This window comes from Chelonoidis abingdonii, chromosome 1, assembly GCF_003597395.2.
Source record: "Chelonoidis abingdonii isolate Lonesome George chromosome 1, CheloAbing_2.0, whole genome shotgun sequence".
Lineage (NCBI taxonomy): Eukaryota > Metazoa > Chordata > Testudines > Testudinidae > Chelonoidis > Chelonoidis abingdonii.
Genome location: NC_133769.1, coordinates 369,916,710 through 369,938,679, shown reverse-complemented (window position 1 = coordinate 369,938,679; position 21,970 = coordinate 369,916,710). Strand labels below are relative to the sequence as shown.

At 50.9% G+C, this 21,970-nt stretch overlaps 1 protein-coding gene and 3 non-coding genes across 4 annotated transcripts; all 4 read left to right on the top strand.

Moving 5' to 3' along the window:
- The first annotated feature begins 1,136 nt into the window (after positions 1-1,136).
- Positions 1,137-21,248, top strand: RPS11 (ribosomal protein S11). Its single transcript, XM_075067825.1, has 5 exons — positions 1,137-1,229; positions 16,827-17,018; positions 17,597-17,672; positions 19,398-19,527; positions 21,077-21,248. The coding sequence occupies exons 1-5, from the start codon at positions 1,137-1,139 to the stop codon at positions 21,198-21,200; spliced, it is 615 nt and encodes a 204-aa protein (XP_074923926.1). The 3' UTR covers positions 21,201-21,248.
- Positions 17,332-17,425, top strand: LOC116836880 (small nucleolar RNA SNORD35). Its single transcript, XR_004376554.1, has one exon. It is a non-coding gene; the product is annotated as a small nucleolar RNA SNORD35 (small nucleolar RNA).
- Positions 18,096-18,186, top strand: LOC116836879 (small nucleolar RNA SNORD35). The gene has a single exon (XR_004376553.1). It is a non-coding gene; the product is annotated as a small nucleolar RNA SNORD35 (small nucleolar RNA).
- Positions 20,048-20,142, top strand: LOC116836878 (small nucleolar RNA SNORD35). The gene has a single exon (XR_004376552.1). It is a non-coding gene; the product is annotated as a small nucleolar RNA SNORD35 (small nucleolar RNA).
- Positions 21,249-21,970: the final 722 nt, after the last annotated feature.

Here is a 21,970-nt window from a genome sequence, read left to right as displayed (position 1 = left end):
CCAGGTGCCTTGATTAACCTGGAGCAACTGCCATTTGGTTACCAGGGTCCTAGGGATTTGTTTAGCCTGGAGCTAACATACCTGTTTCTCAGTACTTTACTGTAGCCATCTGGCCTTGCCCCATCACAATAGATATTGTGTGGGTATGGCCCACATAACACATATAGAGCTGCATATGTGGACAATAATGGTAAATATGTTGAGAGCCACTGCTCTTCCTGCAAATCTGGCTTGATTTGTGAGTGCGGAGGTGTAGGGCTGCTCCTGCCCAAAGCAGCTAGCTTCTCAACCTCTTCCATGCTGTTCTGGATGTGATGTTCCCCTCCAGTGTTGTCTGGACCAGTGATCTGCTAGGCCTCTCCAATCCTTGACTCTGGGAGCCAGCCTTACCCTGCTCTGCTGTAAGAACCCCCACTCCTGGGCTGTTCACACACAGCCTCTGGCATGTGAGCAGCTCCCAGCTACTTGCAAGTTACTGACACTAGCTAGTATCTCCAGTCTCAGACACAATTCAAGGAACCTCCATCTTGCAGTGTCCAGTTATGCCTGCTGGACAGGACCGGCGCTAGCGTTTTTAGTGCCCTAAGCGTACGGCCATTTTGCCGCCCTGCGCACTGGTCCACGGCTCCGGTGGAGCTGCCGCAGCCATGCTGCAGGAGGTCCACCGGAGCCGTGGGAGCAGCGGACTGTCTGCGGGAATGCCTGCGGCAGCTCCCCTGGAGCCGCGGGACCAGGGGACCCTCCGCAGGCACGACTGCAGCAGGTCCACCGGAGCCGCCTGCCGCCCCCCGCCGGCAAAATGCCGCCCCCCACTAATCCTGGCACACTAGGCGATTGCCTAGGCCGCCTAAATGGAAGCGCCGGCCCTACCACTGGACACTGCAAGCTTATATAAGTTTGTCAATTTAACAAAGAAATTGATATGTACCAGACTTGTTCTCCCAAGGGTAGTCGCTGACACTCTTCAAACCAAACACACTGCTTCAGGTAGAATAAAAAAACAGATTTATTAACTATGAAGATAGATTTTAAGCGATTATAAGTCAAATCACAATAAGTCAGATTTAGTGAAATGAAATAAAAGCAAAACACGTTCTAAACTGATCTTAACATTTTCAATGTCCTTAAAAACGTAGATGCTTCTCACCACCGGCTGGCTGGTTACTTTCAGTCAGGCTCTCCTCATTCATCAGTGTTTCAGTCGCTTGGTGGTGCTGGTGTCTGTAGACGTAAGTGGAAGAGAGAGAGCACGGTAAAAAGTCTCTTCCTTTTATCATGTCCTTTCTTTCCTCTTAGCTTTGCCCCTACCCCCCTTCAGAGTCAGGTAAGCATTACCTCATTGCAATCCCAAACTGACCAAAGGAAGGGAGTGACTCCCTCAAGGGTCTAACAGATTCTTTTGTTGCTTTCTAAGCCAGTGTCCATTGTTCCTATGAGACTGAGCTGGGTTTGTCCCATCTATGCCCTGACGAGTTGTGAACTGTGCCTCTGTTCTTGGAGTTTTTGCATGGGCTTGCTTTAAGCCATGAGGATACATTTTCAGCCTCATAACTATATACATGAAATTATAACCCATAACATTACTGTAATAATTACTATAACATCACTATAACAACCATTCTCAGTGCATTATGAGCCTTTCGAAGACACCCGTCATGACAAACTTTGCACTGGATACACACAATCATTTTATAAAGATGAACATGGGTGTGTAGGGTGTTCCCCCAAGGTACAGAGCATTACACTGGGGTTATATACTCTGACACAGACACACTTTCAAAATCTGTTGCTGGTTTTTCATCCCCAAATCCAGAGCCGTTGACTGCACACCTTTTGTTGACATCCTGGTCCCTAAAAGGTTTTGACATTCCACTAGTTCAAGGGAGACTTTGCAAGATGCAGCCAGTTTTCTTGCAATTTGTACATTTGCTGGTTTCGTCAGTATGTTTCTCTGCTTTTGAAGTTTGCTTTTCCAGTCCTTAGCTAGAATGATACATGACTCTCTGGTGGACTACTTGTATTTTGTCTCGTGGATCATGTTGTAATGTTCGCTGATATTGTACTCCTTCAACAAAGCTATCACAGGAACACAAGGCGCTGTGACAGTCCATTACTTTCAGTGAACAAGTAATATTTTTTCCATTGAATTTGAAATGCTCTGTTCTCTGCATCAGCTTTTCTTTTCCTAACTGCAGCCATTGCCATTACTTGCACCCTTGCACTTGGATTACTGTTGCATCACATTTTAATGTGCCGGGTTTAAAATCCACAAAGAACACACCACAATAAATACAATACACAGCTATGCTCAGAGCAGAATCTCAGAAGCACCTATCTGACTCAGGGAGGAGACTCTGGCAGTGGTCTCACAGAGGGCAGCTGCCATGGGGAGCCGGGGGTGCAGGGAGCTGAAAATAGTTTGGGGGTCAGACTGAACCATCCCTTGGGCCTGTAGCTGGGGCCTGTACCTTGATGGCCAGGAAAGCGAACAGCTTCTCAAACAAATCCTCTGCTGTGCTCTGTCCTCCTTCCCTCAACTTCCAGTCATGTTCCAGGAACCATACCACCATTCTCTCCTCCAGCTGGGCTATCTCCCTCTTATCCTGCAGCTGCCTCTTCTCCCTCTCTCTGGAACTCCAGCTGTTCCTCCGCGTTGGCCACATTCTCCTGTAGCATTTCGTCCCTGATTCTATTCCTTCTCCCTCACTGGTTGAGTGTCTGCTTCCCCAGGCTCCTACTTGCTTTTCTTTGCTCAGCTGAGGTGTGTTAACTTTTTATGATTTTTTTATGTTACACTCTCATAATTCTTTTAGATACAGTACTAACTGAAAGCTGTTTTGTTTTGTGAATCTACATATTTATATCCCTATATGTATTGATATTAAAAAGTTCTTTGTCTTTCAGCTGAACCTAGTGTATGAAGGGAAAATGAACTCAATAATGGAATGCGTGTGGTCTTTTACGTTGCTTCTTACCTTTCTTAGTGCTTTTTGTAGAGTTGTTAAGGCTGCTAAACTATTATGACTGCTCAGTGCTGCGTTTCTTAGAACTCTGGTGTTAGCTGCTCAAGCAGAGGATGCAGCTTGCAGATTCAGCAGACCTTGATGTTACTTATAAAGAAAGACTTTCAGAGGTGAAGGGGCTCGGTCAGGTTTATTGTCAACTGAAGCCTGGCATTGGTTCTCTGTCTCAGTGAACACCAACACACATATGTCCATGACAATGGTACCAGCTCAGTCAGCATACCAGGATCCTGTCCCCTAGGCTGGCACAAAGATACCTATAAAATGACTTCTCCTTTTATACTTTGATACAAACAAGTTACATATTATACTCCAGACACTGTTAGTTACCACCCTGCTAGTTAGAACAACACATCCTCATCCATTATTCTGTCGTTCCCACCTTATCTAATGAAGGGTCAGTGTATCCCTGTACCATCTCTTTAGAATGTGTTTACATAGTTACTTGAAAGATCTGTGTGTTCTTGCATTGTCCTCTTGGTCAAGAATGTGCTGATTTGGTTCGCTGACACCTGGTCTAACTCAAAAGTACCATTCTAAAGAATATACACCCGATATACACTTGCTTAGAGGTAACACACCTTTACTTCACAATTTAAGAAAGATGATATAATAGATTGAGATTAATTAAAAAATCACAACCAATTATATAAGCAGGAGACACTTCAATATATCAATTAATACATGCAGTTTACAGTAGTAAATGAAACTTCACCAATTTACATCTACACTGTCACCAGTTACCTCTCCCCTGGGTGTGCATTCCTGTGAATGTCAGAGTTCTAGACACTTGCTTGAGTGGGCACGGGTGAAGATCTTGAAGCCTGGGACAGCATTCTGCCTGTCCAGCCAAGGTAACCAAGGACAGAGAAATCCTAACTTGGGATCATTCCAAGCTGCATAGCCCCTCTGAAGGTGGGAGTTGTTATAACCAGAGGTCAGTAACCTTGGATTCCGGTTAGATGATAAGACCACTGCATCTCTTCTCAGTCTCAGGCAACCCCTTACCATCTCTTTGCTATGCCCTTTCCCTTGCAAGCACTTCCCCAAACAACAAAGGTGAAGGTTACACACACTGGCTTCACTGCAGGCCCACCTCTGTCAGTTCTGAACTCAGCAAGAGTCACTGCCTTGGCTGCAGTGAAGCCCAGCAATCGTCTCCATGGCTCCTTGCTTGGTCAAAGCCCCAGCAGCTCTCTCAGCAGCAGTTTCTGGCTTGGATTTAGCTCCACAAAGCAATCTATGTTCCCTTGACCAAAATCCCAGCTCCCCTCCAAGGTATAGCCCACCACACGCTCTCCCTGCATTCTCTGGAAGTGGAAAACTCTTTCTCTCTCTCTCTTCCCCAAGGAATCATGGGAGTTGTAGTCTCCAAGGCTGGATTGCGGTACTCAGGATCTTCCCAAATGGAACACTCCCAGCTAAGTTTAGAGGCCTCTCTAGTAGACAGGGCCACCCAGATGATTCAGGGGGCCTGAAGCAGAGCAATTTCAGGGGAGCGGACATAAAAAAAAGGCACCACCCCCTGCGGCTCTTGTACTCACCGGGCGGCGCGCTGAGTCTTCGGCGGTGGGTCCTTCACTCGCTCCGCATCTTCGGCAGCACTGAAGGAGCCGCTGCTGAAGTGCCACTGAAGACCCAGAGCGCCGTCGGGTGAGTCAAAATTAAAAAGATGCCAGGGAAGGGATTCTCGGCCAGGGCTCACAGGGCCCCTGCGGGGCCTGGGGAAAATGACCCCACTTGCCCCCCGCCCCGAGTGGCCCTGCTAGTAGAAGGTGCCTATGTAAGCATACCATCCAGACGCAGGAGCCAGTCATGCAGGACTGCAATATCTGTGCTAGGAGCAGTTCCCAGCATCCAGTAAAATTTAGGGTGACCAGATCACAACACTAAAATATCAGGACACATTGGGGGTGTGATACAGTATCATACAGAAACGTGTAAAAATATTGGTATGAATAGTAATGGTATATCCATAACCTGAATAATTACAAAATAACAAAAAATATATAATCACAATACAACCACAACAAAAAAACCAAAATGGAACCAGAATGCTGGCACTTAATATTAAAAAGGTCATAGAACTGTTTTTAATCTCAGGGCTGGGGAAAGCTGTCAGGTGCGGAAGAGCACATGGTTCGGACATCCCTTAAGGGAGGATCTATTAATAGAGAATCTCTATGTACTAGTGAGGACGAGAGGATGGAAAATGGCAGGGTCTGATCAGAAACAGTCAAATAAAAAAGAGTCCCATTCAATTACATCGTGTAATTGCAGACAGCTAAAAGGAGACAAGTTTTTAAAGTGCTTATATACCAGTGCTAGAAATCGAAACAATAAAATGGGTGAACTACAGTGCCTCATATTAAATGAGGATATTGGTATAATAGGCATCACAGAAACTTGGTGGAATGAGGATAATCGATGGAACACAGTAATACCAGGGTACAAAATATATCAGCAGGACAGAACAAGTATCAAATGAAGTAAAAATCTTAAATGAATCAAACTGTACCATAGAATCTCTGTGGATAGTAATCTCATGTTCTAATAACAAGAATATAGCAGTAGGGGTATATTACCGACGACCTGACCAGGATGGTGATAGTGACTGTGAAATGCTCAGGGAGATTAGAGAGGTTATACATATAGAAAAACTCAATAATAATGATGGATTTCAACCATCTCCATATTGACTGGGTACATGTCACCTCAGGATGAGATGCAGAGATAAAGTTTATTGACAACTTAAATGACTGCTTCTTGGAGCAGCTGGTCCTGGAACCCACCAGAGGAGAGGCAATTCTTGATTTAGTCCTAAGTAGAGAACAGGATCTGGTCCAAGAGGTGAATACAGCTGGACTGCATGGTAATAGTGAACTTAATATAATTAAATTTAATATCCCTGTGGCAGGAAAAACACCACAGCAGCCCAACACTGTAGCATTTAATTTCAGAAAGGGGAACTACACAAAAATGAGGAGATTAATTAAACAGAAATTAAAGGGTACAGTGCCAAAAGTGAAATATCTGCAAGATGCATGGAAACTTTTTAAAGACACTGTATAGCAGGGTGCTGGTGCAATCGCACCTAATTAGCCCCTGACAGGTCAGCTCCAGTCTAGGGAAGCAGATTGCGGCTGATGAAAAAGGCCCAATACTGGACTGGCAACACCTGCTGGCCTGACAAGCCAAGGGCTATAAAGACTGGGAGGAAGCCAGAAGACAGGGGGCAGCAACGGAGAAGTCAGTCAGGCTGAAGGCTCCTCTGCTTGTATATAGATGGACACTGGTGGTGGGACAACCTTAAGTAAATAAAGACATGGGTGTTGCACAACTCTGAAGCCGCTCTGAGCCTTATGGAGGAGAGCAAGTGAGCCTCAGGAAGAGAGGTGGGTCATGACTCTGTTACACAACATAATAGAAGATCAACTTAAATGTATAACCCAAATTTTAAAAAATGTAGTAAGAGAACCAAAAAAGAGCCACTGTGACTAAACAACAAAGTAAAAGAAGAAGTGAGATACAAAAAGGCATCTTTTAAAAAGTGGAAGTTAAATCCTAGTGAGCAAAATAGAAAGGAGCATAAACACTAGCAAATGAAGTGTAAAAATACAATTAGAAAGGTCAAAAAAGAATTTGATGAACAGCTACCCAAAGACTCAAAAAGTAATAGCATTTTTTCGTTAAGTACATCAGAAGCAGGAAGCCTCCTAAACAACCAGTGGGGCCACTGGACAATCGAGGTGCTGAAGTAGCACTCAAGGACGATAAGGCCATTGCAGAGAAACTAAATGAATTCTTTGTATTGGTCTTCATAGCTGAGGATGTGAGGGAGATTCTCAAACCTGAGCCATTCTTTTTAGGTGACAAATCTGAGGAACTGTTCCAGACTGAGGTATCATTAGAGGAGGTTTTGGGATAAATTAAACAGCAATAAGTCTCCATGATCAGATGGTATTCACCCATGAGTTCTGAAGGACCTCAAGTGTGAAATTGCAGAACTACTAACTATAGTCTGTAATCTATCTTTTAAATCAGCTTCTGTACCAGATGACTGGAGGATAGCTAATGTGACACCAATTTTTAAAAAGGACTCCAGAGTTGATGCCGGCAATTACAGACCTGTAAGCCTGACTTCAGTACTGGGCTAACTGGCTGAAACTATAATAAAGAACAATATTGTCAGACATATAGATGAACATAATTTGTTGAGGAAGAGTCAACATGGTTTTAGTAAAGGGAAATCATGCCTCACCAATCTACTAGAATTCTCTGAGGAGGTCAACAAGCCTGTGGACCAAGGGGATCCAGTGGATATAGTGTACTTAGATCTTCAGAAAGCCTTTGACAAGGTCCCTCACCAAAGGCTCTGAGGCAAAGTAAGCTGTCATGGGATAAAAGGGAAGGTGCTCTCATGGATTGGTAACTTGTTAAAAAATAGAAAACAAAGAGTAGGTATAAATGGACAGTTTTCAGAATGTAGAGAAGTAAATAATGGTGTCCCCCAGGGGTCTGTTCTGGGACCAGTCCTAGTCAACATATTTATAAATGTTACCAGCTCACCTTCATAAAGCAGCCGACCCAAACCATCCCTGATCTTTCTTTTTTGTCTGACATTGGTAGAACCCCTTCTTGTTGTCTCTAACATTTCTTACCAGCTGTAACTTAGTCTTTGCCTTGGCCTTCCTGATTTTGTCCCTACATGCTCATGCTATTCTCATGTATAAATCCTTGGTGACATGCCCCCTCTTTCATTTCCTGTGTGCATCTCTTTTGGTTTTGAGATAGCTAAAAAGCTCCTTGTGTAGCCACATTGGCCTCCTGTGGCTCTTCTTATCTTTCCTCTGCATTGGAATAGCTTAATGTTGAGTGGCAAATAGCGGGGAGTTCCATCCTTTGCTTTGAGATAGGAGGTCTTGAGATATTTGATCCTCTCCCTGCACTGGACACCGTGCCCAACGGATCCCCAGCTCTACCAGCTGAAGCTCCTGCTAAAGCCGTGGATCTTGTTGTCCTCACACCACATGTAGACCAGAATCCTGGTGTGTTCTTCTGGCCAGCTAGCAGTGTGCTGAGTGCTGAGCATCTTCTTTGCTTTTTCCACATGCCAGGCATAGCTATTTGTAAAATCGTGATGTATATGGGAAATGAAGGGTTAAATACCAAAGGGCTGTATTTGAACCAAGAAGTTGTTTCCGGTTCATGGGAGGTAGAAGGGCTGGAATGCACAGGCCCAAGGAATTGTGGGATGGCGTTGTCAGGCAATCTGAACATGAACCTGACAACAAAAGCTCACTGCAGAGTCACCTGGTCATGTGCTACAGGAGAAAGCAGGCTCATACCCATAACCCTGAGTGAGCCATTAAACCCATATTCTGAAGAGGGGCAGGTGCATGTCGGCAAGCATTGCATGTGGAAGTCTGGGGAGTTGGGCTTAAACGTGTCACAGTCCATGTCCACACTGCAGTGCCGACATACTCTAAACAGTTTGCACCTTTTCCCCACATAGTCAACTTGATGCTTGCAGAATTCACCATAAACTGCATTTCAGATGTGCTGGGATGACACTTCAAGTCTGTTCTCCCTTATCTTGTGCTCCTTATTGAAAGGAATACAGTATTTCACTTAAATCACAGGTCAGAGTCATCTCCCTACTGGCCCCTCCCTCTCAGGGTGTCCCTTATTCCAAACCTACACTCCCCTCATGTTCCTGCACAGCTCAGTTTCTCTCCCCTCATCATTACTGTAATTTGATGGCACCAAAAACTCTTTTTGCACTAACAGAATTCCTCCCTGCACTTTCATTCCTTTGGCTTCCTCTCCAAGGCTACCTTTTGGCCTTGGCAGGGCTGAAGAACATGGTCAGATGCTTCCTGGTGACACTGTTATTCACTCTCAAGGCTGGAGACACATCCAGAAGTCATTGCTCCCACAGAGTGAAGCACTTGGTCTCAGGTAATAGTTCCGGAGTCCTTTGGAGCGTGTAGTTAGTCGTTGGCTGTGTGTTATTTCTGTGTGCTGTCCCAGCTCTGCACAGATAGCCATCAAAGCAGACCTCGACCAAACTGCACAATAAGACCACAAGACTTGGTTTGTAGCAAAGGTACACAGCCAGGTTTGTTGTTGATGAAGCACAATGCTAATGCTCCAACTCAGTGATTACAGGTACACTGACACATGAATGCCTGTGACAATGGACCAGCTCAGTGAACAGTGATACTTTCCGTTTCCCACCCAGGCCAGCCAAAGACAATCCCTCTGAAACCCCTCTTTATACACTGATACAAACAAGTTATGTATTGCCCCTCTGACATGGTGTGTCCTAGCATCATCTTTGGGAGTGTGTTTGTACCATACTTGTACCATATCAGAGTGTTCTGGTACCACCTCTCTGGAATGTTTTACATGAGTGTCCTGTGCCTAGCACTTCTTAGGAATTTGTGTGTTTTTGCAATACCAGCTCTGTTCTTGCCAGGTTACATAGGCAGAGCCTGACTTTTGCTTACAGCCTGACTTTTGGTAACTTTGCTTTATATTAGCAAAGTTGATCACCTCATACCGGGCCTCTTATATCAGGCCTCATGTCTCAGGCTCTCTCTTTCTCCTCCAGGGGGAGGTTTCCTTTTCCAAAGTTCAGGGAATTCCACCTCCCAACCCACAATGAGCCTGTATCTAACATCAGGCTCTATTTCAAACAGGCCCCAGCAGGTTTTCACACCCTACTCCTCTCGTCACTGGACACACCCATCAGCATCTTCCTAAAAATGTCCCACTGGAGCAGTGTCCCCTCCCTCCAGCCATCCCTTCCCCAACTGCAGAAGAAGAAGGTGGGGGGGTGAGAGGAGAGAGGAACTAAGTGTCTTGGGTACCTGAGTGCTCTAGAAAACGTTGCATTGACTCTGCTGTGGGGGGGATTAACATCAGGAGGTTTGGGCTGCAGAGGAGCCATCCCATCCCCGCAAAATCTGCCCTCTCAGGATTTATTTCCAGGCATGACCGGCTCCATATAGACCAGGGACAGGAGTCCTGAAGGGAACATCTTACAACAGGGCCCTATGCACAGTTTAGTCAATTTTGAGCATCAGGGGCAACAAGAACTATTGCTGGGGAATGAGGACTGCTGTAGAGAACTTGAATTTACCCAGCCCCTTTGTGCCCTAAGCTGCTCACGCTCATCGTGAGGTTGGTGAATGAGCTGGGTATTTTTAAAGCTACTCATCATCTCATGTTTCAGACGGGTAGCAGTGTTAGTCTATATCAGCAAAAACTAGGAGTCCTTGTGGCACCTTAGAAACTAACACATTTATTTGGGCATAAGCTTTTGTGGGCTAAAACCCACTTCATCATCTCATGAATTTCTGGCACCAGGAATCTCCCAATTTTTCCCTTATTCAAAACGTCTACCATTTCCCATCACTTACAAAGGAACTGAAGCCAGAGACCACCCTCTCTTAAAATGGCTGACCGTTCACAAGCGGCTGCCCCTAATGAAATGGCTGCTGTCTACCATTCTTTCCAATGGCATTGAAGCCCTCAGGGAAAAACAGCCACTCTCTGGGCCATGCGTGGCCAACCTGTGGCTACGGAGCCACATGCAGCTCTTCAGGAGTTAATATGCTGCTCCTTGTATAGGCACCGACTCCGGGGGTGGAGCTACAGGTGCCAACTTTCCAATATGCTGGGGGGCGAGGTGCTCACTGCTGAACTCCTAGCTCTGCCACAGGCTCTGCCACTACTCCACCCCTTCCCACCCGCCTTTCCCTGAGCCTGCCGTGTCCTCCCTCCTCCCCCTCAGAGCCACCTGCACGCCACAAAACAGCTGATCTGGAGGTGCGGGGAGGTGCTGATCAGCGGGGCTGCCAGTGGTGCTGGTGTTGATGTCACTAAGGATAATCCTAAGTAACTTAAAAGGTAAAAGGCAATAAGGATATACAGTCTCCCTGTTTAGGCCTCAGATGAGCAGAAGTTCTTCCATGTTTAAACTCTAATTGACCTAACAGGCCAATAAATAGAAAAGGCCAGGTGCAATGTCCCTTATCAGTTGCCATGGCCTCATATACTTCGCTTTAGACCGTTTGAGCATGTATTTCTCTTCTTTTGCCCCTCCAGATAACTTGCAGAAGGAAAACTTACTAATGAGCTGCCGCGGCCAAGATTACTTAATGCACCTGCGCTTACGTAACTGCTACAGGGTGAGGAAGGAGAAGAGGGAGGGGGAAGACAAAGAAGTGTGTGAGAAAAGAATGCTGCAGCCCGACAGAAGAGGGAGGGGAAACGGGGGCTTGCTTGTCAGCGAGAAAAGTTCTCATGGATATAAGTTCTCATGCTTGTTTTAGGTCTGCTGGATTTGAGGCATGTCAAGTCTCCCAGCACCACTTTGAGATCTCAAATAAACTTAGTTTGCTTCTCTACCCTGGTGTGTTGATTGGCGTGGTGCACACCGGGCGACGGACCCCCCTGCTGTTGCCCCCCTCGGGCACTTTGTGCCGGCAACACTGGGAGGGAGCTGATGGGGGGCTGGTGACGTATTACTGTGGCTCTTTGGCAATGTACTTTGGTAAATTCTGACTCCTTCTCAGGCTCAGGTTGGCCATCCCTGCTCTGGGTGCTCTAGTTTAGAATCTGGACAGGGAAATGTGGGGGGCAGAAGGGGAAAGCCAAACAGAGTCTGAAGGGAAATGGAGTGAAAAAGTAGGGGTAGGTGTGACAGACTTGGGGACCACAGGGGGAGGGGTGTGAACTGTGTGGCAGGCAGGAGAGTTGGTGGGAGGATGAATAGGGATAATATGGCTGTTCCCCAACCCCCGAGGTTAGGAGAGGGTAAGGCAGCCCCCCACTGAGCAGCCAGCCAGCAGACCCACATTTTTGTATATGATTGAATCTTAAACCAGAAATAATCACAGGTGCTGGGGTGAGGGCAATGTTTTCCCTGGAGTGAACCTAATTTAATGCTAACAGGGGGGCCCTCTCCCCTCATCTCCGCAGCCCAACCAGAGCCACCAACACTGTTTCTGTCTCCCTGGTGCTGGGGAGGGGGCTGCTGGGGCCCAGGCAGATCTGTTCCAGGGGAGCTGCTGCGATCTCCCCTCTCCTGACTTTCCCGCCTCAGGAATTGTCTTTTTTAAAATAATAAACTCAGAAGCTGCCCAGCTCCCTCCGCTCTCCTCAGCTAGGCCTGGAAATGCCGCACCCCTTGCACCCTACAGGATCACTACAGTCTCTGTCTATCGCCTGCGGCGAGTTAGGATGGGGGGGTGGGTTCTGAAGCTAAAGCCCTTCCTGAAACCCGGCCCCTTTGCAGGGCTGGTGGCAAACCCCACCATCACGCCAATGCACTGCTCCTGTTTCTCTTGCACCAGCAGTGGCCTCAGGGCAAGAAACTACAGGCAGCCTGCGACACCTGTGAAATTACTCATCCATTTGCAGAGCAGTGTATCCGTGCAGTGACTGGCGCGGGGGGGGGGGTGCTAGCCCCACAGAGCAATGGCTGCCAGGCGGGGTGGGCGCTAGCCCCACAGAGCAATGGCTGCCGGGGGGGGTGTGCTAGCCCCACAGAGCAATGGCTGCCGGACAGGGACGGGGGAGTGCTAGCCCCACAGAGCAATGGCTGCCGGGCGGGGGGAGGGGCGCTGTCCCCACAGAGCAATGGCTGCCGGGGGGGGGTGCTAGCCCCACAGAGCAATGGCTGCCGGGGGGGGGGAGGCAATGGCTGCACGGGGGTGGGCGGGGCGCTGCACCACAGAGCAATGGCTGCCGGCCGGGGGGAGGGCGCTGTCCCCACAGAGCAATGGCTGCCGGGGGGGGGAGGGGCTGCTAGCCCCACAGAGCAATGGCTGCCGGGGGGGGTGCTAGCCCCACAGAGCAATGGCTGCCGGCGGGGGAGGGGCGCTAGCCCACAGGAGCAATGGCTGCGGGGGGGGTGCTAGCCCCACAGAGCAATGGCTGCCGGGCGGGGGGAGGGGCGCTGGTCCCCACAGAGCAATGGCTGCCGGGGGGGGTGCTAGCCCCACAGAGCAATGGCTGCCGGGCGGGGGAGGGGCGCTGTCCCCACAGAGCAATGGCTGCCGGGGGGGGTGCTAGCCCGACAAGAGCTGGCCGGGGGGGGCAGCCCCACAGGCAATGGCTGCCGGGGGGGGGTGCTAGCCCCACAGAGCAAAGGCTGCCGGGCTGGGGCGGGACGCTGTCCCCACAGAGCAATGGCTGCCGGGCGGGGGAGGGGCGCTGTCCCCACAGAGCAATGGCTGCCGGGGGGGGAGGGGTGCTAGCCCCACAGAGCAATGGCTGCCGGGGGGGGTGCTAGGCCCCACAGAGCAATGGCTGCCGGGCGGGGGAGGGGGCGCTAGCCCCACAGAGCAATGGCTGCCGGGGGGGTGCTAGCCCCACAGAGCAATGGCTGCCGGCGGGGGGAGGGGCGCTGTCCCCACAGAGCAATGGCTGCCGGGCGGGGGAGGGGCGCTGTCCCCACAGAGCAATGGCTCTGCGCGGGGGGGTGCTAGCCCCACAGAGCAAAGGCTGCCGGGGGGCGGGGTGCTAGCCCCACAGAGCAAAAGGCTGCCGGCGGGGCGGGGGTGCTAGCCCCACAGAGCAATGGCTGCCGGCTGGGGGGCGGGGGGGGGGGTGCTAGCCCCACAGAGCAATGGCTGCCGGGGGGGGTGCTAGCCCCACAGAGCATGGCTGCCGGGCGGGGAGGGGCGCTGTCCCCACAGAGCAATGGCTGCCGGGGGGGGGTGCTAGCCCCACAGAGCAATGGCTGCTGGGCTGGGGGGGGGGTGCTAGCCCCACAGAGCAATGGCTGCCGGGGGGGGTGCTAGCCCCACAGAGCAAGGCTGCCGGCGGGGGAGGGGCGCTGTCCCCACAGAGCAATGGCTGCCGCCGGCTGGGGGGAGGGTGCAATCCCGACAGAGCAATGGCTGCCAGGGGGGGGAGTGCTAGCCACCAGAGCAATGGCTGCTGGGCTGGGGGGGGCTAGCCCCACAGAGCAATGGCTGCTGGCTTGGGGGGGCGGCTAGCCCCACGAAGCAATGGCTGCCGGGGGGGGTGCTAGCCCCACAGAGCAAGGCTGCCGGCGGGGGAGGGGCGCTGTCCCACAGAGCAATGGCTTGCCGGGCTGGGGGAGGGTGCCATCCCGACAGAGCAATGGCTGCCAGGGGGGAGTGCTAGCCACCCAGAGCAATGGCTGCTGGGCTTGGGGGGGTGCTAGCCCACGAGGCAAGGCTGCTGGGCTGGGGGGTGCTAGCCTCCACAGAGCAATGGCTGCCGGGGGGGGGTGCTAGCCCCACAGAGCATGGCTGCCGTGCGGGGGGAGGGGCGCTGTCCCACAGAGCAATGGCTGCCGGGGGGGGTGCTAGCCCCACAGAGCAATGGCTTGCTGGGCTGGGGGGGGTGCTAGCCCCACAGAGCAATGGCTGCCGGGGGGGCGGTGCTAGCCCACAGAGCAAAGGCTGCCGGCGGGGGGAAGGGGCGCTGTCCCCAGAGCAATGGCTGCCGGGCTGGGGGGGTGCCAATCCCGACAGAGCAATGGCTGCCAGGGGGGGGAGGCTAGCCACCCAGAGCAATGGCTGCGGGCTGGGGGGGGTGCTAGCCCACAGCAGCAATGGCTGCTGGGCTGGGGGGTGCTAGCCCCACAGAGCAATGGCTTGCCGGGGGGGGTGCTAGCCCCACAGAGCAATGGCTGCCGGGGGGGGGTGCTAGCCCCAGAGCAATGGCTTGCCGGGCGGGGGGAGGGGCGCTGTCCCACAGAGCAAATTGCTGCCGGGGGGGGTGCTAGCCCCACAGAGCAATGGCTGCTGGTGGGGGGGGTGCTAGCCCCACAGAGCAATGGTGCCGGGGGGGGGTGCTAGCCCCACAGAGCAAAAGGCTGCCGCGGCGGGGGAGGGGCGCTGTCCCCACAGAGCAATGGCTGCCGGGCTGGGAGGGGTGCAATCCCGACAGAGCAATGGCTGCCAGGGGGGGGAGTGCTAGCCACCCAGAGCAATGGCTGCTGGGCTGGGGGGGGTGCTAGCCCCACAGAGCAATGGCTGCTGGGCTGGGGGGGGGCTGCCCCACAGAGCAATGGCTGCCGGGGGGGTGCTAGCCCCACAGAGCAATGGCTGCCGGGCGGGGGAGGGGCGCTGTCCCCACAGGAAATGGCTGCCGGGGGGGGTGCTAGCCCCACAGGAGCAATGGCTGCTGGGCTGGGGGGGTGCTAGCCCCACAAGAGCAATGGCTGCCGGGGGGGTGCCTAGCCCCACAGAGCAAGGCTGCCGGCGGGGGGAGGGGCGCTGTCCCCACAGAGCAATGGCTGCCGGGCTGGGGGGAGGGTGCAATCCCGACAGAGCAATGGCTGCCAGGGGGGGAGTGCTAGCCACCCAGAGCAATGGCGCTGGGCTGGGGGGGGTGCTAGCCCCACAGAAGCAATGGCTGCTGGGCTGGGGGGGGTGCTGAGCCCCACCAGAGCAATGGCTGCCGGGGGGGGGTGCTAGCCCCACAGAGCAATGGCTGCCGGGCGGGGGGAGGGCCGCTGTCCCCACAGAGCCAATGGCTGCCGGAGGGGGGGTGCTAGCCCACAGAGCAATGGCTGCTGGGCTGGGGGGGGTGCAGCCCCACAGAGCAATGGCTGCCGGGCGGGGGGTGCTAGCCCACAGAGCAAAGGCGCCGGCGGGGGGAGGGGCGCTGTCCCCACAGAGCAATGGCTGCCGGGCTGGGGGAGGGTGCAATCCCGACAGAGCAATGGCTGCAGGGGGGGAGTGCTAGCCACCAGAGCAATGGCTGCTGGGCTGGGGGGGTGGGCTAGCCCCACAGAGCAATGGCTGCTGGGCTGGGGGGGGTGCTAGCCCACAGAGCAATGGCTGCCGGGGGGGGTGCTAGCCCCACAGAGCAATGGCTGCTGGGCTGGGGGCGGGTGCTAGCCCACAGAGCAATGGCTGCCGGGGGGGGGTGCTAGCCCCAACAGAGCAATGGCTGCCGGGCGGGGGGAGGGGCGCTGTCCCCACCAGAGCAATGGCTGCTAAGGGGCGGCTCGCGCACGTTCCCAAGGGGGTATGAAAAAGTCGACGCGCGGTGTCTGAGTTAGCCCCGGCCCCTCAGCTCAGACCCCGCCCGCCCGCTGCTGGGACGGAGCGGACGCCTCCCGCGCTCCTGTGCGTAGTGAGGTCACTTCCGGCGCGCGGCGGCGAAAAGGCGTAGCGTGCTGCTTACGGCGGCCTCTTTTTCTCTCGCGCAGTGGGAAATGGCGGACGTTGCAGGTCGGGGCTCCGCGCCGTGGGCGGAAGCGGCTGCGCTCGCTCCTGCGGGGGGGCAGCCCCCGTGTGATTCCCTTCCCCCCGCCTGGCGGGCGAGCGGGCCTAGGGCGGCCCGGGAGGGGACCACGTAGCTGGCGCCGGGCCCGGCCCCCCGGCCGCCTGCGGGGCAGAGAGCTCCCCACGCGCGGGCGGCTCGGCCCGTGCCCCCGCCGGCAGGGCGGTGGTGCTAGCCCCACAGAGCAATGGGCGTGTCCCTGCGCGCGGTGCGCTGGAGCCGGGGCCCCTCCCCGAGAGGCTCGTCGGCCTGGCGCTGGCCACGCAGGGACCTGGGCTGGTGTCACTGCCCGGCCGCAGGGAGTTAACCCAGCCTGGCCCTCCGGCGTAGGCCAGGCCCAGGTACAGTGTCCCCGTGTCTCAGCTGCTCTGCACTGGGGACGGACACTGGCATTGCCGCAGCTCCAGGGGGTCCCCTGCGGGGTGCACGATCCACAGCTCCACGCTACAGGGGTGACAGTGTAGCCTTTTAAGCGCGGCCATAAGCGTAGGCAGGCACTCTAACCCCCCTGGTGCCCCTGAGTGCATTATTTGGGTGATTTTCTTCATTTTAACTTCGCTTTTTTTGGTCTTTCCCAAACAGACTGAGAGGGCTTATCAGAAACAGCCTACCATCTTCCAGAACAAGAAGCGGGTGCTTCTGGGAGAGGGAGGCAAGGAGAAACTCGCCCGTTACTATAAGAACATTGGCCTGGGCTTCAAGACTCCCAAAGAGGTATAAAAAGTGAACCAAGCCACAGCTGGTCCTAGCTCTGGCTTGCTAGTCTTTCGGAGTGACTCATGACTTTGCCCTTCATATGGGGGAGAGGGCGGGGGAAGAGGTTGATCTTTTCATGAAAAGATTAGTATAGAAATGGTATTAAGTTTGGGCTAGAAGAATAAAATCCAATAGGACAGAGATAAGTTCAGCTCCAGACTGTCAATGGCCAGAATATTTCTGTCAAAGTAGCAGGTTAATAGGCAGTGGATAAACCAGGAGGTTATGAAAAGCAGTTTTTGCAAACTTCAGAGTGGTTCTTTTCCTTGCTGACATGTGATGTGTTTTCTCACGATGGTCTTCCAAGTCCCACAGGTGAAGGGGCTTTGACGACAGTTGCCGAGTGGCCTTGCTGATGTCAGTTCATACAGACAGGAATAAAGGCGTTGATGTGCCTCACGCTTACAGTACCAGTCCTGTTGTAGCACCCCAGAAGATCAATTTGGGTGCTACAGGTTTTCATTGATGATAGATTTCTGCAGCACTCACTAACTTTTTAGCTCCAAAGTACTGATGTCAACTTTCTCTGTTTTCAGGCCATTGAGGGCACTTACATTGACAAGAAATGCCCATTCACTGGTAATGTCTCTATTCGTGGTCGTATCCTGTCAGGTAAGGACTAAAACACTTCTGTGAGTAGAATTGTTACTTTGGATAAATTTCAAAACCTTTTGGTTATGTAAACATCCTGCAGGGAATGGCACTTGGAGGCCTGTTTGAGTAGAGCTGTTTAGGAGCTGGATCTATCAGTTAAACAAAATGTAGGCATATGAGTTTATTAATGGAAAATGAGGTTGTTTGGAACTCTCATAGATTAGAGCAGGCTGCAGATGTCCTGGAGTCTGAGCCTCTGGAACTAAAGACCTCAGCATATGGGCTTATTGTTAAAGGCGGTAGCCATTTCTTGCTTTTAATGCGCAGCCCACTTTTTAGGATCTCAGATCACAAAACACAAAATGCCCCCTTCAGGTTTGTACGCTTCCTGCCAGAAATTAATTGCTGTCTCCCCTTTTCACTGCTGCTATGGTCCTGAGATGCAAATGATGCTATTCTCACGATGGTCTTCCAAGTCTCATGGTGAAGGGACTCTGACGACACTGCCAAATGGCTTTGCTGATGCCTGACAAAAGGACCCAGGAGACAGTGGCAGTACCCTTCTAGAGAGAGTTGCTACATCTTATCTTAGGGGAGAGTCTTTACACTGAAATAGAACTGTTTTGGTTGATGTAGATAGTGAGGAGAATATCAACTTCAGGGGCCATGCTGCTGTTGAAAAATGCATGCAGAGGCTACAGCACTGGCCCCCAATGCGGTTCCCGCGGGAACCGACATCTAAATACGCCCATGTCCTGGCCGGTGGTCGAGCATCTGCCGAATTTCAGCGACTGCTAACAAATGGTGTCATCGAGAGGCATCGCCACTGAAATGCCGCATTAATTCAGCGGCATTTCGGCAGATGCTCGTCCGCTGCCACAGTCCTTCGTCTGGCGCCTGCCAGGTCAAAAGGTTGGGGACCACTGGGCTACAGACTTGATAATGTTGTCCAAAATTATCTGATGCCATCCTTTGATGCTTAAATACTAAGTAATCCATTTCTAATATACAGTGGATTATGGAGCTAACCAATCCTTAATGAGTATTAGGAATAACTAATTAGCTGCCATCTTTCAAATGTAATATAGGATAGAGAGAAATGTAGTGCCTATGTTAATGCATGAAGGAGGATGGGTAAAACAGAGGGGCATGTAATCAATAGCTCCAAGTATAGCGTCCTATTGAAAATTTCAGGAAAAGGTTGGGGACAAGTCTCCAGTCTGTACAATCAAGGTTAATGGTTTATGCACGTAAGTACACTGTACTGTGCTGGATTTATTTTTATTTTACTATAAACCATTGATAAGCGTATAGATTGATAGGAAAACTTACCATATAACCCTGAAGGTCCCCAGCCTCAGTCTGGTGCCTGAGTCTTACTCTCCAGACTGGAGCTTCTTTTGGGAAGTCTCTGGTCTTATCTATACTAGGAGGTTTTAGTACACCAGTACAAGTACAATGGCAAAACTTGCAAAGCCCTTCTAGTGTGGATGCAATTATACCAGTTCTCTGAACCAGCAAAAGTGTACTGGGATAAGCACAGTTAGACTGGTATGTGTTTGCACTAGGGCTGATAACAGCAAACCTGTGCTGATTTTAAATTTAAAAAGAGATACCTTGACCAGTATAACTATACTGGAATAACTTTGTAGACCAGGCATCAGTAAAATATTAACTTCTGCTTAAACACCACAACTAAGTGCTTGGTGTTCTTTCCCCCTCTACCCCTCCGTATTCCCGCAGGTGTGGTTACCAAGATGAAGATGCAGCGTACTATCGTCATCCGCAGGGATTACTTACACTATATCCGCAAGTACAACCGTTTTGAGAAACGCCACAAGAATATGTCCGTACATCTCTCCCCCTGCTTCAGGTGAGCACAGGAGTAGTACTAGGGGTACACTATGGAGCAGTGATTAGTCGTGCTGTGCTCTTCCCTTCAAATCTAAGGACTGATGACTCTCTACATAGGTCATTACGTAGTCTCTCTGTACTGTTCACTAACTCGCCCTGGAGACTTCAGGCCCCAGAATGCGATGATCGGTACAAGACGAGGAGTCAGGGTATTTGTATTAATCCATTCGGATAGAGACTCACCATGGGCAAGCTGTTCATCTTCTACCTCCGTTTTCCTATGTGCAGAATGGGAATCACTTACCTGTCTTGCTAGTGTGGTGGTAAGGTTAAAGCATGCACTGTGCTTTGAAGTTGAGATGTGCTGCAAGTGCTATAAATGCTCAGTCTCAACACAAACAGAAAGCTGTTCAGATCAAAGGGAAGCATGAGATACCCAGAATTGTAGTTGGTGACTGCACTTCAATCTAGAAAGGTAAATGAAGTGAGTCAACACTGTAAAACTATATGGGCTGTGCTCTGACCTAGAGCCTGTTTGGTGGTGGTGATGTCTAAACTCACGATGGTCTGCAGAGCCCCCTGTGGTGAAGGAGGACTGCTGAAAATGCCAGTCTGGCAATGCTGAACCATAAAACATGTTCTGATCTGGCAGCCCCCAATCTGGAATGCTTCTCTGTGCAGGAACTTCCTGGAAAACTGTCAAATGTGGATGTGTAGGGATGTTTATAAAGTGAGCTGTATGCATGTGACATGGTCACATTGGTAAATGTCAAAGGTTTTCCTGGGAGGAAGCCTTCTTACAGTACTTAGGACAGGGGACTTGTGTAAAGACTGAGTCCTCATTCTTAGTGCTGTCTGACTTTTATTCTGTGATCTTGAGTAAGTCACTTCATCTCTGTTCCTTATTTATCCCTCAGTAACCAGGGATTACTTGCCTACCTCCCTGGAGGTTGTAAAGCTTCATAAGTATTTGTAAAGCTCTTTGAGATCCTTGGAAGAAAGGTATTTGGTCAGAATATAGGGAACCTTTCAAATGATGTATGAAGATAAGTGTACTGAGAGTAGGGAATGAGGGTCCTCTTGTCTCTGGGAGGTCCTGGATTAGCATTTCAGTCCAAATTCAGGTGAGTGAGAACTAAGCAAGAAGCTTTTTCCAAGTACTTAGGTAAGGATTGCAAGGAAAACACTTGGTCTTTGCCTGGTCTATGAGTCCAAGCATTTGCTTTTAATCCTGATTAATACTCTCCTGTGGGAACTGTGTGCATTCTATTACATATTGACACTTGCTTCATGCATGCCAAAATCAAAGGCTAGAAAGACCTGGTTTAGTGGTGGATGGTGGACCTTTCACTTGCTGAAAGCAAATGCCACCTGTTTGGCACTTAAATAACAGCAGAAGGGGCCTTTAATACTTTAGGTTCATGAGACCTGTTTTTCAGTGTTGTCTTGTTCAGTTGCATTTAGTCTCTTCAGTGCTGTGCTGGCACACATCCATACTGCAGGAACAAATTTCTGGTGGCAAAGAATCTGCTGTTTAGCTATCTAAAAGCAGCTGTGCTTTTTTTCAGGGATGTCCAGATTGGGGATATTGTGACAGTGGGGGAATGCCGTCCCCTCAGCAAGACAGTTCGATTCAACGTCCTCAAGGTCACAAAGGCTGCTGGCACCAAGAAGCAGTTCCAGAAGTTTTAAAGGCAACAAATGGATGATTGGGATGAATAAAACCTTTGTAAAAATGTGTTCAGTTTGTGATCTGAAATGAGCAGGGGTGGCATGCCAAGGGGCATGAGACTGCAGGACTCTAGCAAAGGATAGTATCCTAGGACTTGGAGCAAGGCCATCTCCAGGAGTACTGCATGGGCACGTGTCAGTTCTAAGTGTGCAGAAAGGTGGGGAGGAGGGCTTTCTACAAAGAGGGTATGAATGGTTTTGGCTTCCCTGTAGGACTCAGTCTTTGCTTGCTCCATGGTACCAGCCAGCTGAACAATGCAGTGAGGTTTCAGTGAGGGCTGGGGTGTTCCATTTCTAGTGAATCCCTTCTCCTAAGTGGTTTTCTTTGAATGAGAACTATCAACAGCCTTTGAAAAAGGAAGTGAATACACTTTTATTCAGGCTTCGCTTCTCCCTGTCCTAGCCCTGCTACTTTAAGATTTCCATAGTCTTCTGTGAAAGTCTGAACAAGACTAAAATTTCTTATATCAAAAATTGGTTTGTTTTTTTTAAAAAGGATGGGTGTGCTTTAGGTACGGTAAAACCTCAGTTAAACACCTTGGGAATGCTGGTAGTGGTTTGTAACTGAAATGTTTGTAATTCTGAATAAAAGTTTTATGGTTCTTTCAAAAGTTTACAATGGAACATTGACTTAATACAGCTCTGAAACTTTACTGTGCAGAAGAAAAATTCTTGTAACCATCTTAAGTTAAATGAAACAAGCACAAACAGTTCCTTGCGGTGTCAAATTT